This window comes from Microtus pennsylvanicus, chromosome 2 (assembly GCF_037038515.1).
Source record: "Microtus pennsylvanicus isolate mMicPen1 chromosome 2, mMicPen1.hap1, whole genome shotgun sequence".
Taxonomy (NCBI): Eukaryota; Metazoa; Chordata; class Mammalia; order Rodentia; family Cricetidae; genus Microtus; species Microtus pennsylvanicus.
In genome coordinates, this window is record NC_134580.1 from 152,839,982 (window position 1) to 152,855,161 (window position 15,180).

A 15,180-nucleotide genomic window follows, 5' to 3' on the forward strand; every position below is an offset into this window, starting at 1 on the left:
CTCTGTGTGCCTAAGGTTTGCCCGTACCTGTGGGGCAGTGGGCTGGGCAGGTGATGCTACTGTCTCCTCTGAGTACCCAGCTCAAAAGGCTGAGATACGCTTGGGAACCCTTGCACCGGATATTCCATCTAATCCACAGTAAGACTTGAGAGAAATTGGGCTTCTCATCCCTGATCTTAGGAGGGAGCAGAGGAACCCAGAGTAAGGTGAGGGCAGGGAGGAAACGGCTGGCTTTGCTGGAATTCCTTTGTCCAGCACTTTCTTACAGCCCTTCTTCGATGCTTTATCAACACTTTGGAAACACCAGGGATTCAAACTATGCCAGGAGGAGGACATCAGCCCTCACTTCTAAGTGGGTACTCATGACCAGGCCCCGTCTGGTTCTCGCAGGCTGTTGCCGTTCCCAGGTGTATAGCATCTCCCGTGTGTGTTAGTGACGAGCGTTCCCTGGGGAGACACCCTTCAGGAAGCAGTTGCCAGAACTGCTGCCTGTGGGGCTGGAGACATGGTCACGTGAGGCTCAGATGGAGCCGCCGGTGTATCGCATTCAGCTTCTCCCTCAGCGTGGCGAAGGTGGGACGCTCCTCGGGGCTGCCCTTCCAGCACTCCACCATAAGCACATAGACCTCTGCTGGGCAGGCAGCTGGGCGTGGCAGGCGGTATCCACGGCTGATCTGCTGTAGTGTCTCATGGTTGGTCATTCCTGGTAAGGGGCCAGCGAGAGGGGCCAGGCAGCAGTTGCCTTGATTCTGTCTGGGTGACACCAAAGAGATTCCCCCAACCCCAGCCTCTGCAAGACCAGTCTGTGCTGGTTCTCCAGCCCCTATCCAGGTTATCTTTGGGGATCAGTGACTCCCAGGGCAGGGTATATCTCTTCTCTCAGGGAGGACCCCAGGCTACCTCCCTCTGACTAAACTTGCTATGATGAATTATAGTTGCCTCTCAGACAGCTCACCTTCATAGGGACACTGGCCATAAGTGAAGACCTCATACAGCAAGATGCCAAAGGACCAGACATCTGACTTCTGGGAGAAGACACGGTAGTTAGCTGCCTCCGGTGCTGTCCACTTGACAGGGATCTTGGAGCCACTGCTTGGGGAGTAGACATCATCCTGGGGATGAGGGTAATGGTGGGGAACTCAGAGTAACGCCTTCCCCTCTGTCGGGGTTAGGAGCCTAGAGCCCCACTGACCTTGAGCAGCCTGGCCAGGCCAAAATCAGCTACCTTGCAGGTGAGATCATCACCCACGAGCACGTTCCTGGCGGCCAAGTCCCGGTGAACAACACGTCGTTCCTCCAGGTAGCTCATGCCCTCAGCTACCTGGCAGGCAAACCCCAGTAGGTGAGGCAGGTTCAGGGCCTTTCCCTCAGGGCCTGCAGAGAGAGGGGTGGGGTGGCGGAACTCCCGAGGGCACAGGCTGAGAGCCAGTAAGACAAGTGCGTACATGCACACAATCTTCCTCTGTGCCTTGGCTCCCCCCCCCCCCCATCTCGGAGGAAGTGAGAACAGCACCACCTGCTAAGGCCTAGCAGGCGAAGAACAAAATGAAAAAGGGAGTCCTGCCCTCACCACAGGCCCCAGTGCAAGCTGCTTCTTGGCACCTCCCTGGACCCCCAAGAGAGATAGTACTTAACCCAGACTACCCCCAAGGTAGCCAAATGTAGGCCTGGCCCAGACCCTTGGCCTCAATGCCTCTGCAGATCAGAGGCTCAGTAGGACCAGATGTCTGCATCCTGGGCCACATGTGTCCCTTCTAAAGGCCTAAAGATTCTGTTTGGTGGACCCAGAGCTTGAATGCTATCATGAGGGCTGGCAGATGTGGCCGCTGCAGGGGATTTCCGGGAGGGTATTCACTCACTGCCCAGGTAGACCTGCAGGTTGCCCTTGCCCATGAGTTCAGTAACGATGTACACGGGTTCACCCAGGGAGCATATGGCGTGCAGCCGGATCAGTCGCTCATGCCTCAAGCTCTTCAGCGCCTCAATCTCCTTGGTGAGGTCTGCCAGCTTCATGTCAGCTGTGGAAAGGATGCCGCTCCAGAACTGTGCTTGGCCACCACTGCCCCAGGCTCCGGGGTCAGAGGGCAGTGCTGCCCAAGCCTGGTAGCAAGGCCTCACCTGATTTGATAACCTTCACCGCCACAGGCATAGAGCCCAGCCACAGGCCTTCCCACACCTCCCCGAAGAAGCCTTCACCCAGCTTTCTCCGAAGGACAAATTCTGATCGTGGTCGCTCCCACTCGTCCTGAGCCAGGGGCATCTGTGGGAAGGGACACTCAGTGTGCTGCCTAAGACTCCCCCAGCTCCTGTTTGAACCTAGCCTCCCTGTGAGTCTCAGGAAGAACCCCAGCAACAGGTCTCAGCCTTTCCCTCCCCAGCATTCCCTCACTCCGGGCTCAGTCAGGGAAAAAGGGGAGCCCATAGCTGACCTCCAGGAGGCCAAGCCCAGAGCTATGAAGCTAATTGCTTTGGGGACTTATGCATCCGCTTTACCAGAGCCGGACATCCGTCTACAAGCACTCATTATAACCCCTGGCTAGGCTGTGATTACAGAACCAGAGGAACCAGATTGCTGCCCTGTACCCAATAATATCAGATACTAGGGGAAACAATATCTCCTCTCTCAGCTTCTGCCCTCGGGACTTGAAGCAGATGTGGGTGCCTTCCCACACTAGCCTTGACTCCTCCTGATGCCCGACAAAACTGGGTGCCCCTATCCTCCTTGAGGGTCCCCAGTCTTCCAACAGCCTCAAAGGAGATAAAACTGGTGAATGGGGGCAACCCCATCAGAATAAAGAAGCCGTTGGACACTGGATATTCCCTGGCCAAGTCTAGGCCAGAGGCTTGCTGGGAGACTCTAAGATAGGGTCCTCGGTGGTCCCCAGATATGGAGACTGTCTCAGGTCCACCTGGGGTATGCAGGGCTGCAACAGAGGGTTCTGAATCAGCTTCCAGTTGGTCTTGTAGTAATCAAGCAATGCGTCCAGGCTGGGGAAGAGCCGGCCCTCCTGCAGGTAGAGGCTGCCATTGGGTGCCATGCAGATGCGGTAGTGGCAGACTTTGGTTGGGGCCCGGACTGGAGACAGAAATGAGTAACAGTGTCTTGGCTGCACCTGCCTCAGATACCCATATCCCAGCATCCCAAGTGGCTCCGCTCAGATTGGCCATGGGGGTCACTGAGGTCTGTGCAAGAGGGGACATGGGAAGCTACGGGCCACAGGACAGCCAGGGGGGCCTGGGGACTAAGAGTGTTAAGTAGGTACATGTTGAATGAAATTTTAAGTCTGCTAGGTCATGAATGGAGAAAGTGGGGAGAGGGAGAAAGTAGAAGAAAGGAAGGGAGGGAGCTTGATGACTAACTTGTCTATATAAGGGTTTCCAGTATAGGGATTAACCACTCCAAAGTCAAGAGGGTCTGGCCAAGGAGAGCTGAGCAAGATATGAGGTCTTGAGGGGTTGTCTGAGTACCTGATAGGGAATATCCCCCAATGCTGCTTTCGCTGGGCCGGATGAGAAAGGCCCCTGGTGCATTGGCAGGAGACAAGAGCAGCTGCTGGGCCTGAGTTCTGCTGATCCCACTGAAGTACCAGCTGCAAATCCAGGACACAACAGTCATCTCTCAGGCCCAGCCATGTGACCCTGGCAAAGGTGTGAGGCCTCAATGCCCTGCTGCCTCTCAGGAAGAAAATGTGCCCGGTGCCTGAAGCTGAGGTCCCAGGCCACCACCATCAGGTGACTGGAATCTTCTTCACACGGGTATGACTGTCCACTAACCTGGGCTACTCATTCTGTTTCTCTAAGATAACTCTCATTCCCTGCTCAGAATGTGACTACCAAGCCTCACAAAAGCTAACATCCCTGGACAAAGACCAAAACCCCCAACTTGAGACTTTGTTGAGTCCCTGTGGGGGTCCACAGGGAACTGAGGTCCCGAGTGAACAGTCCCAAAAGTACCCACAGCGCTGCTAGTATGGCCAGGGAAGGAACCACGGGTGTTACCTGTCTGGGCATGGCTCATCTGAGAGACTGGCTTACATGGGACCTGGGTATTCCAGAAGAGGAAGGCTAAGGCAGGGTGGGCAGAATGTTAGCCGAAGCAGACAGTAGAAGGTTAAGGGGGAGGGCATATTCTAAGTATCTCCTACCCTCTGAAGGGCCATGCCTAGGTGGACCAGCTTCTTGGCTGGCTTGAAACTTGCTAAGTAGACAAGGTTGGCCTTGAAGATTCACTTACCTCAGCTTCTGGATGCTAGAATTAGAAACATATACCACTCTGCTTGGCCACTCCCTTTATTCTTAGGAGCCAGAAACAACCTTAGAAAGACAAAGCCACTCCCAGAGCTACTCCACTGTAGGCACCTCTGCTCCCCATGTCCCAAACAGGGTTCCACAGCTGGTCAACTTCCTGTCCAAGCTTTTCCACTTCTGAGAGCTTCCAGGAACCCAGTGTGCTGGGGACCACAGTAATACAAGAAGAGGCCTGTGAGCTTAGTCGTTCAGTCCCCTCAGATGGAGGCAAGGTAATAGGGGACACTCAGTGTGACTCGGGTCAGCTCACAAAAGAGCAGACAAGACAGGCCCGCTCCTAGGGATACACGGGGAAGAACTGGCATGGTCAGGGTGTGGGCCTGGGCTGGAGCAGAGGGGATGAGCCCAGCTGGAACAGAAAGATATTAGCAAATAAGAGGACAGAGGCCAAGGTGTGAGAAGCAGGGTTAGTACTGGCAGGCTGAATGCAGATGAGGGATGGCAAGGATACAGATGGAGCCTGGGCTACGTAGCAGGCTCAGGAAAGTCCACAAACTCATTTCAGAACCTGGAAGTCTAGACCATTGATGCTTCCTGCCTCTCTATGAAGAACCAGAGCCATTACTTATAGGATCTGTGGGCAGGGAATTGGGATTTTCTGGCAGATGCAGAGCCCCTGGGGTAAGGTCCCTTCTCAGGACAACAGGACAAGTCTGTGGGGGAGACCAGAAGTGGGAGTTTCTCCAACACAGCCCTAGTCCTTCCTTGAAGCCATGACAGGATCCAAGCCACTATGGGATACAGCTGGGCTTCTGCAACAGCCCCATCTGTGAAGGATATGCCTCCAGGGTCTCTCCCTGGATTATAGGGCCAGATGTCTGGGACTAATGACACTGTAAGTGTGGTCAGCTCTTTGATCTTCAGGTCTAGGCCTTCATTAACTCTCCCACTAGCAGTGCTGCCTCCCTGAGCCCAGCCCTGCCTGCCCTGCCTGCCCTGCCTGCCCTGCCCGCAGCCCACAGGACCTGTTCACAAGTTTTGTCTCCCACTCCTGAGACCTTCACCCAAACAGCTACTTGGCCCAGTCTACCCACTGCTGAGGGCCAGCAAGCAGGCATGGGGCAAGTGTCTTGATCCCTTTCTATGGCTCCATTTTACCTACCACACAAAACTTCCTGGGAAGCTGTTTTATGGCTGAGGGGTCCTCATGAGGTTAGAGATTGATTTGAGCAATGCTAATGCCAGAGGCTGGTATGCAGAGGACTCAGGCCAGAACCAGCTGGGTGCAAAACCAGAGACAGTTTCCTAGACAAACTCTTGAACTTTCAATGGATTCCTGCCCATGACCCCACTGCATCCTTGCTGGTATGCAAGATTGGGGCATCAAAACCAGCCTTTCTCTGCCAGTGACTGCCCAGCTTTGGAGGCAAAGAGAAGGCTCTCCTCCAAACCCACTCACTAAAACTTAGATTCCATTTGAGGTGGTTGGATGAATATGGATAGATAAGAGGGGCAGGTGAACAATTGGATCTGCCCTGGTTTACAGTGCCTGGAAGTACTGGGGACCCTATAGAGCCACCTGGAGGCTCAGGTGTGGCCCCCAGCTTTCCAAGCAGTGCAATGCTATGTCACCTGGTCTATCCAGCAACTGGTTGCCTGGACTTGCTCAGTTCCGGGTCCCCCCTCAGCTGTGTAGCTCTTCCTGCCATGCCACACCTGCCTGCTTAGCCCAGTGCCAGCAGGCACTCTATAAGCCCTCCCTGACTGTAAGCAGGTATTTCTTACTCTCAAAACCCTGACGTATTCCACTGGGCACGGCAGCCTTTTAGCTCCATCTCCCAAGCCCAGATACTTACGGTTGGTCCGAGGGTGTCTCAGGGGTGGCCTTGGCAAGGTAGGTGACTGGAACCAGACCGGTACTGGGCGGCCCAGAGAGCCTTTGGGCAAAGATGTAGTCACCCTCCTCCTTGAGGGCGAAGAGTTTGTCCCCGCGGCTGACGCTCAGTTCCTCTGCACACCGAGCAGTGAAGTCGTAGAGCGCGCGGAAGAGTCGGGCACGTGGGGCGGGAAAGCTGCAAGGCTCAACGGCAGCGGGCTGCTCTAGGACGGGATTGTCGTCGAGTCCCTGGATCCGGGGGATGTCTTCGTCCGGCTCACCGGCTGGCCAGATCTTATCCCAGAAAAAGGACAAGAAAGTGAGCCGCTTCCGGAAGAAAGGCTCCATGCCGAGGGGGCCCGGTTGTGGACGGAGGCGCATGGAGCCGACTTGGGTCAGTACTCTTCAGTGCTGCTGCTGAGGCGGTTGAACAAGACAGCCATGCACCAAGGAGCCCAGGGTGAGAGGAAGAAACTGGAAAGGCTGGTGGGACGGCCAGGCTACCCCGTGCTTCCTGCCCACGTCCTTACTCGGCACGGGATGGGAAGTGACAGGTGACACAGACCCTAACCCTAACCTTGGAGGTCTTTACAGAGGGCTCCTCAGTCAGGCACACAACACATGTCAGTTTCCTGGATGGTGTATCAATGCGTGGGCCACCCAGAGTGCTGCTCCTATCCTTCCACAGCTGTGTGCGCTGAAGAGCAGGATCTCGGCTAGGGTTAAAAGCAGCTGGGCTTGAGATTTGCGCTGCAGTAGGCGAGCCGGAGTTGGGAGGAGCCTATGGGAAGGGGCGGGGAGAGGAGGTCCCACAGGAACAAGCTGCCCTTACCTATACACTCCCAGGCACAGGTTATAGGGGCTCACTCTGACTTGCTAGCCCGGCTTGTGCAGCCAGTAGCCGCCCTAGGACAGTAGGGTCTACAGAGGGAGCAGCTCATCACCAGTGGCCAGATTTCTATGAAACACTATTTGGCTTTTAAATGTTAGCTAATTCTTTAACATAACACACTCTCTCTGTCTCTCTCTCCTCTTTATCGCTCTCTCTCTCTCTCTCTCTCTCTCTCTCTCTCTCTCTCTCACACACACACACACACACACACACACACACACACACACCACTTCACCCCCACCCCTGCCTGCCACACCACACCGAATAGGAAAGATGCCAGTAAGCATGGGTAGCCAGTCCAACTTAGCAGTGACCTCTGGAGTAAATGCTCAACACACAGTAAGCTCTTGGCATCCTGGTTCTGTGTTGAAAAATGGTGATAGTGATCTCAGGGGAATCGTGAGGTGCTGGGGTACATAGGAGGTGTGGCTGGAATATGATGTCTGAGTCACTTCACAGCCAGGAGATACTCACTACTACTGCAGAGAAGGGGAGACCGATACCTAGGACTCCAGGTTGGGGATATGGTCAGAATGCAAGCAAAGGGCGGGGATAAGCCTCAGACAGGCTCTTATTGACTCCTAAATTTTCTGTCTGTAATGAAGCAAGCCGCCTGCCACCCAATTTTTCCTGAGTCAGGAAATGGGGACCAAACTCCAGCAAGCTCAGTTCTTGAATATATTCCTGTTTTAGTCTGGGGGGGGGGGTCTCACCAACAGACTGCCTGCCCCCTTGCTGGCTTCTCTCTCCCAAACACAGCACCTTAGCACTGAGTGGTGACTACTAAGTCTCCATATGTAATTGCTGCTTATACTACAAACATATCAAACTGGTTCCTTCCCCATCTACCCTAGACAAGCAGAGACCTTTCTCTGAAGAACCCGGGGCAATTTATAAGTTCCGGTATACCAGAGATACCTATGAGCTTACTGGCTTTGTCCTTCCAGCATCCCAGGTAGCTGAATCCTAGTGGGCTTGAGCAGCCAGGAAGGGACAGGAACCCTAAGGCACAAGCTCCATGTCATAGAGATATAGCCTGGTGTGTGTCCAGAAAAGGTAATTATGAATATAAAATTTGGGGAGTGCCAGAAGAGGCCTCAATGCTCACACCCACCTGCCTCGCTGAATATAAATGGAGATTTTCACACCCAAGTCCTCAGTGTTAATGATGTACCTCCCTGATAAGAAATTAAGCTTCCTATCTTCAGGTTGAGAAGCCACAGGGAGAACTTCCCTCTGCACTGATCACGGTGAGGTCAGGCCCAGGGCACTGAATGTAGATTCCTCCTGGATACTCTCTTGCCCCTAAAGCCACTAGGTCCTGGTCTCAGTGACTCAGCACATTGTATGTGTAGCTGAAGCCCAAAGACAGGCTGGTGGTCAAGAGTAGAGGATTCTGCTCTGTCCAATGACCTGTTCTCCAGTCCTTGTCCCCAGACCTTTTATCAGCTCAAGGAAATTCTGAGAGAGGACAGGAGCCAAGAATTGCTGTCAGAAAAGCCTCAAGGTAGAAGAGTCTTCTTTCTCTTCCTATAGATAAGGAGAATTCAGTCCCTCCCCAAGATCAGAGAAAGAAGAGAATTTGTGGGACCCCGTTCTCAGAAAAACAAACAAAAAAAAGCATCTCACCCATTTTATAGGGGTTTACAATTAAGAGACTGCCTTGAGTCCCTTGAGACTGACTTTTAAACCGCGCTGAGACTCCAAAAAGACTATGAGGACTTTTGAAGATGAACTAAATGCACTTTGCATCATGGTATGACCGCAGGCCTGTGGCGGTCAGGGAATGGAATGAGGTGGCTTACATGAGAATGGCCCCATAGGCTCACATAGTTGACCTTTGGTCCCGGTTAGTTGGATCGTTTGGGAAGGATTAGGTTTGCCTTGTAGGAGGAGGTATGTCATGGACGGGAGGGGCTTTGAGGTTTCAAAACCCAGCCATCTCCAGTTGGCTTTCTCTGCCTCCATCTTGCAGATAAGAATGTGTGCTCTCAGTTACTGGTCCAGCACCATACCTGCCCGCTGCCACACTCCCTACCATGATGGTCATGATCCCAATAAACTCTTCTAGAAGTGGCCTTGGTTGTGTGGTATCTTGTCACAGCAATAAAAACTAAGACACTGCCAGACTCCCTGAGGTGTCTCTGCGGCCACAGACCTTACCCTGTATCGTGGTATAATCTTGTACTTTTTGTATCTGGGAGAAAGGATGAAGGATAAGTGGGATTGTAGGCTCATCATTCACAGAGAGCCAGCTGTGGCGGTGCATGTGGTGCATGCCTTTTAATCCCAGAGTTTGGGAGACAGAGGGAGGTAGATTTCTGTGAGTTTGAACCCAGTCTGCTCTACAGAGTTTCAGGTCAGTGAGAGCTACATGGTTAACACCCTTGTGAAAAACAAACAAAAACACAGCAAAACCTGCGTGGGACTGTCTGTACACACCTCAAAATGAAATTTTTAATTAAAAATAAGAGGAGCTGGAGAAATGGCTCAGACGTTACAATCACTTGTTATTGCTGACTGCCTGGGCTCAGAGGCCAGCATCTACATGCTGGATTAATAACCACCCCTAACTCCAGTCCCAAGAAATCCAATGCCCTCTTCTAATCCCTGCTCATGCGTAAAATTAAAAAGAGTAGTGGAGAAAAAGGAGGATAGAGTGGGACTGAGGAACTTTCATAAGCCCAGAGCAAGCCCAACCCCCAAGAAGAGGGTAGTGAGCCTCACCCACCTCCTTCCTGAGGAAGAGCTGGGGAGCTGGCATTCTTCCTGTGGCTTGTTCCTCCTGGACCTTCAGATGCCATCCCTTTCGTTGGGGGCGGGGGAGGGGAATCTAGTTCTTGTACTAGAGACTCCCAACACTGGTTACCATGACTACCCTAGAGGCGCACAGACCCAGCATCCATCACTTCTCCCTCCTCCTCCAGGCCCTCCAAGGCCGGTAGTCGGTGTAGATTGACAGTAGGAAAGGTACTTCCTGGCTTGCTAGATGCCACCAGGGGGCTGGGAGCTCTGTGGAAGGACAGCCACTGTATGCAAATGAGCCTGCAGCTTTCAGGTGTCTGGGACCCTTGCTAGGAGTAACCCCAAGCAGACTCTTAAAGAGAGGAGGGATCTGGGTAGTAAATTCAGGGTTCTAGAGCCCAGTATGTAGTATGAGGGTGATTCATACTTGGAAATTCCTTTGAGGACCCCTGAAGCTATGGAGACCCCGTTTATCTAGACTAGAGGGGACAGGACATGAGTTTCCGAAGGTCTGGGAAAGCCAGCACCCTTCGCCTTGCTGACTGCTTGCTAAGGCGAGCCTATCCATCTCTTCCTCTTTTTTCTATCTCCCCTGAGATCCGCAGGCTACAGCTTGGTTTGGAATGTCAAGTAGGCGCTCCTTTCCTGCACTCCACTGGCAACCGCGGTCTTCTTGGGCCCCAGACGTCAGCGCTGTCCCGCTCAAAGATACAAGTTTACTGTGATTCAGGGAACCTCACTTCAAGCCAAGCTGTCAACCCAGCCACCATAGTGGCTCCTGGGCGTCTGGCAGGCACCAAGCCAGGGAACAACTTCACTAGCCAGTGGGGCTAAGATCGAACTTGTTTTCAAACCCGCGCGGCCCTGAACGTAAATCCCTGCTGCGGCTGAGTTTAGCCCTTAAACCAAGAGTTCCCTACACCTGGACCAGCGCGCCGCGTCACAAGGGCCAGTGGTTTCCATGGCAACAGGCGGGCCAGAAGCAGGCGGAGCTTTGACCAGACAGTGCACCTGCGGCTCCCGCTGGACTCCGCAGAGGAGGTGGGCGCCAGGCACTTTGCAGAGGGGGCTGGGGCTCACGGAGGTGATCCGGAAGAGGAGTGGTAGGTAGAGGGTTTGGAGAGGCATGGCCAGGGACTCGAGGTGGGTAGTCTCCACCGGGAAAATGGGATAACAGACGGGGAAAGTAATTTTTGGAGGGTTCCACAGAGCTTTCTCGATGCAAGGGACTGTGTTGACTCAGGGTCTTGGGGCCCTGGTCTCAGCTTGCTTTCAGGAACCATTCTCTGCCGTCCCAGACGCCTGTCATACCCCTCCTTACACACACAAGTAATTTTAAAATGGTCTTTGGGAAGTGAAGCCAACTTGAATGAACCTTACTAGTAGGGACCCGGGTGTGGGTGACCTTAAGCTAGTCATACAGTCTTTTAGTTCTGTTTCTCATTCAACCCCAGTTTCCACAACCTGAAACTTCCAAGTAAAGCCACTGGCCCAGTGCCAGGGACAACTGGCAGGATGTCGGTCCCTCCCGGAAGCTCTGGCAGCTGGGTTTTGTGGCATACCGGCCAGATTTGGGGACCTGGTATGGGAACAAGGAGAGGAGGGAAAGACTCTGGGGTCAACAATTACAACTTTGGGATAAACTAGACACAACAGCATATACCCCTGAAGTCTCAAGAGGGTGTGATGAGGAGATGACTTGAGCAGAGGAGTCGGAGGGTAGCCTGAGCTACATCGGAGGGCAGCCTGAGCTACATCGGAGGGCGGCCTGAGCTACAGAATGAGATGCTATGTCAAAATCAAAAAGTGACCATCTGTGAGATGGTAGGATGGAATCTGCTCTGTTCTTGGGCACACAAGGACCTTCTCCACGGGAGGGTGATGTAGAATCTGGTCTTTGCTTAGCCTTGTCCCCAAGTATGGTAGCAGTGCTGAGGTGTACCAGGTCTCTGGAAACTACTGGGGTACATGGGCAATTCATCAGTACCCCAAGGGTAATCCTAAGCTTCTCCACAGCCTAATGGGCACCATCCATTATCCACGGTAGGTGAGGAACTTGAAGCTCCTGACGTCTCACAACTGGTTGGCATCCCAGAGTTTCTTTCCAGACCACTCTGATCCTATAGCCCACTCTCAACCCGGTTAGCTCATCACCACAAAAGACTATTGGTGCCTTGATAGAAGTTTCTTCTTTATACCCAGCCTACTATTCTCTCCATCCATGGGTCTCTCTCTGCTCAGAAGGCTGTGGTCCAGGGGATGGAGAGTAAAGACCATTATGGGGTAGAAGGCTTAGGTTGGGGGCACAGCTGATGGTCACAGCTGATGCCTAGTCCTTACCCTCAGCTCCTAGACAATGAACTTCCAGGTGACAGGCCTGGCCCTGGACAAAATGAAGCTGGACAGTCCCCATTCCTTCCTGGACTCAGAGGAGGTGGAGGAAGCAGAGGACCAGCAGCTGCTGGAGCCGGAGGCTTGGAGGACCTATATGGAGCGCCGCAATGTGCTGCGTGAGTTTCTGACCACAGACCTGAGCCCCCAGTTGCTCAAGCGCCACCATGCCCGCATGCAACTACTCAAGAAGTGTTCCTACTACATTGAGATCCTCCCTAAGCATCTGGCCCTGGGTGACCAGAACCCACTGGTGCTGCCTAACACCATGTTCCAGCTCATTGACCCCTGGAAGTTTCAGCGCATGAAGAAGGTGGGCACAGCACAGACCAAGATCCAGCTCCTGCTGCTCGGGGACCTGTTGGAACAGCTGGACCATGGCCGAGCGGCACTGGACGCCCTGCTTGAGGCCCCTGACCCACGGCCCTTCCTGGCTGGCTGGGGGCTTGTGGAGCAGCAGTTGGCAGATTTGTCAGTTGTTATGGACAACTTCCTGGCCATGATGGTACCAGGGCACCTGCATGTCAAGCACCGCTTGGTATCTGACATTGGAGCCACCAAAATCCCACACATCCGGCTTATGTTGAGCACTAAGATGCCAGTTATGTTCGACCGGAAGGAGTCAGTGGCCCATCAGGACTGGGTCAGCCTACGCTGGTTTGTCACCATCCAGCCAGCAGCACCAGAACAGTATGAGCTGCGCTTCAAACTGCTGGAGCCGCGGACACAACAGGAGTGTACACAGTGTGGCATAGTCCCCGTGGCTGCCTGCACCTTTGACGTTCACAACCTGTTGCCCAACCGTACCTACAAGTTCACTATCAAGAGAGCAGAAAGCTACACCCTGGTGTATGAGCCCTGGCGGGACAGCCTCACCTTGCAGACCACACCAGGACCCCCTGAAGGGCCTGCCCCCAGTCGGCTGGGCAAGTCCAGCCTGCCCCTGACCACACCTTCTGAGAGATGATTTTCTAATATTTATCCACTAATAAAGAGGAGTATACACACCCCAGATTAAAGACACAACCCTGCTTAGGCCTTAAGGTAACAACAACCATATAGTGTTTTCCTGATGGCCCAGTATCCCACAAGCCCCAGAACCCCTATGCCTTCTGTCTTTTCCAGAAGAGCTCCAGGTGGGACATTTCAGGACCACAGTCCACTGGAGCAGGAAGTGCTGGCCCCTGGTACTTGGCTGCCACCTCTAATAATGAGAACTGTTCCAAGGGAACTCAGCTAGCCTCAGAACCTCACAAGGCCCTTGCCCCCATAGCCAAAACCAGTGTCCTTTACCTGCCTCCTCACTTGAGATTCCTGAGGAAGGTGATACTTTGGTCCTGTCTGGACACCACTGAAGGCAGTCAGAGCCTTGGTGTTAGCATCCCAGATGGCTTGGAGCAAGGATGCCCAGGACCAAATGATGTCTTATTTTTAAAATAAAGGTCTTACATTCTCTCCAAGTAAGCTGAAGTTCATGGGCACCCCAAGTGTGTGAGGATCCCAGAAAGGAAGCCTGGCTGGGAGTTTCTCTAAGACATTCTAAGACATTCAGTGGTGCCTAGCTTCTAAAGTGTGACCATCCCTGCAGCACTTACTCTCCTTGCTAGTTAGTAGTTGATACTCAGTCCACATAGGTGAACATTTCCTCACTGCTGTCCAGGGCACCTTGACATTAAGGTCTTCCACCGAGGTTAACACACGTGCACATGCACATGTGTGCACGTATGAGAGCGTGTACACAAGCATGCATGCACACGCACAAATAATCACAAGGTAGATGCAGGCTTAGTCACCTCTGGGTCCAGAACGATAGCACCTGTCCCTTGGGCAAAGCAGCAGAGTTGATAAAAGGAACAAGAGCTGACACAGCACACTGAGCCCAGCTTCCTCCCCACCACACACACCATGGGTGATGGTCATTCTGACATGGCCGGGACTGGCAGAAGCAGGTGGTCAGGTGGTCAAAGACAGGGAATCCCTCCACCCCCACTGGAAAAGGGGTCATTTTCTGAGTGGGATTGGGTGGGGAGTAATAAAGATCCTCACTTCCCCTACTGGGGATAGGCTCTGCCTGTTGGGGCTTAGCCTAGGTAGCAAGTCAGGTACTTCCAGTCACTGACAGACAATTCAGGACTGTCATTCTCTGTGGTATCGTGTTGTCCAAGTGCCAATTGCTTATGGATGTCTCACAGGATAGATGTAGTTCTAAAGATGTAGGATGGACCCATATGAGGGTCTAGTAGCCTGGCATGCTGACTAACTGGGACCAGAAGACTCCCATCCCCAACTATGGCCCAGCCTTATGTCCCATTAGGCCCAGAGAGTGTAGCCTAGAGGTGGACACACAGCAGAGCTACTACAGACACTGGATGCTGCGGAGCTGGCTCACAGAGCCTACTCCTCAGCCTGTATACTGCTCACTAGTGCCAATGCCTTCTCAAGGCTCCCTACCCTCACCTCCACCACACTCCGCAACTTTATTCCTGATGGGATCTGTGTTTTCTCCTCTTCTTGAACTCCAACAACCATCTTAAAACCATCCTTACTATTTTCCAGCAAGTTCAAGGCCCCTCCCTCTAAGAAGCCCTCCCTGACTCTAGGTACGGGAGATTCTGCTGTCACCATCTAGAAATGCCTTGTTTATTTTAGTACATATCCACCCCTAAACTCCACTACTATGGCTGCTCTTGAACTACTCAACCCCTTGCTCATCTTCAATTTTCACACCCCTAACACTCTAGCACAAGCTGCCCCCAGGAACCCAGCCAGGACATTACATCCCTGCCAAACTCAGCTGCAGACCTAGGTGGATAAGGAGGCAGGTGGAGCTGGTGTCCTTTGCTGTTCCTCTCAACTCTAGAAACAGACAGGCCTTAGGGACCTCATTTTCTTACAGAGTCTCTAGGAACGCCCACCACGTTTTCCTGGGCCTAGCATTCTTGTATCAGCTGTGTGAGGTTAAGTCAGTTTGGCTGCAAGTCAAAGGCCAAACGGACTCAAGTCACAAGTTGACTTGGAGGGGGCTGTG

General features: G+C 53.1%; 2 protein-coding genes across 2 annotated transcripts; one reads left to right on the forward strand and one right to left on the reverse strand.

Annotated features, from left to right (window-relative positions):
• On the reverse strand, positions 1-6,794 carry Srms (src-related kinase lacking C-terminal regulatory tyrosine and N-terminal myristylation sites). The gene is made up of 8 exons (XM_075963967.1): positions 6,105-6,794; positions 3,469-3,590; positions 2,910-3,076; positions 2,119-2,260; positions 1,860-2,018; positions 1,193-1,374; positions 956-1,112; positions 1-703 (listed from the first exon to the last, which is right to left on the reverse strand). The coding sequence occupies exons 1-8, from the start codon at positions 6,503-6,505 to the stop codon at positions 510-512; spliced, it is 1,524 nt and encodes a 507-aa protein (XP_075820082.1). The 5' UTR covers positions 6,506-6,794; the 3' UTR covers positions 1-509.
• Positions 6,795-12,117: 5,323 nt separating this feature from the next.
• Positions 12,118-13,119, forward strand: Fndc11 (fibronectin type III domain containing 11). The gene has a single exon (XM_075963968.1). The coding sequence runs from the start codon at positions 12,118-12,120 to the stop codon at positions 13,117-13,119; it is 1,002 nt and encodes a 333-aa protein (XP_075820083.1).
• Positions 13,120-15,180: the final 2,061 nt, after the last annotated feature.

Excerpts from the sequence above, each read along its gene's own strand:
- Srms (XM_075963967.1), bottom strand. The coding sequence starts at position 6,505 with ATGCGCCTCCGTCCACAACCGGGCCCCCTCGGCATGGAGCCTTTCTTC. Across the intron at positions 2,261-2,909 it reads TGCAGCCCTGCATACCCCAG|ATGCCCCTGGCTCAGGACGA; the intron begins GTGGACCTGAGA and ends CCCTTCCCACAG. Across the intron at positions 1,375-1,859 it reads CCTGCAGGTCTACCTGGGCA|GCCCTGAGGGAAAGGCCCTG; the intron begins GTGAGTGAATAC and ends CTCTCTCTGCAG.
- Fndc11 (XM_075963968.1), top strand. The coding sequence starts at position 12,118 with ATGAACTTCCAGGTGACAGGCCTGGCCCTGGACAAAATGAAGCTGGAC.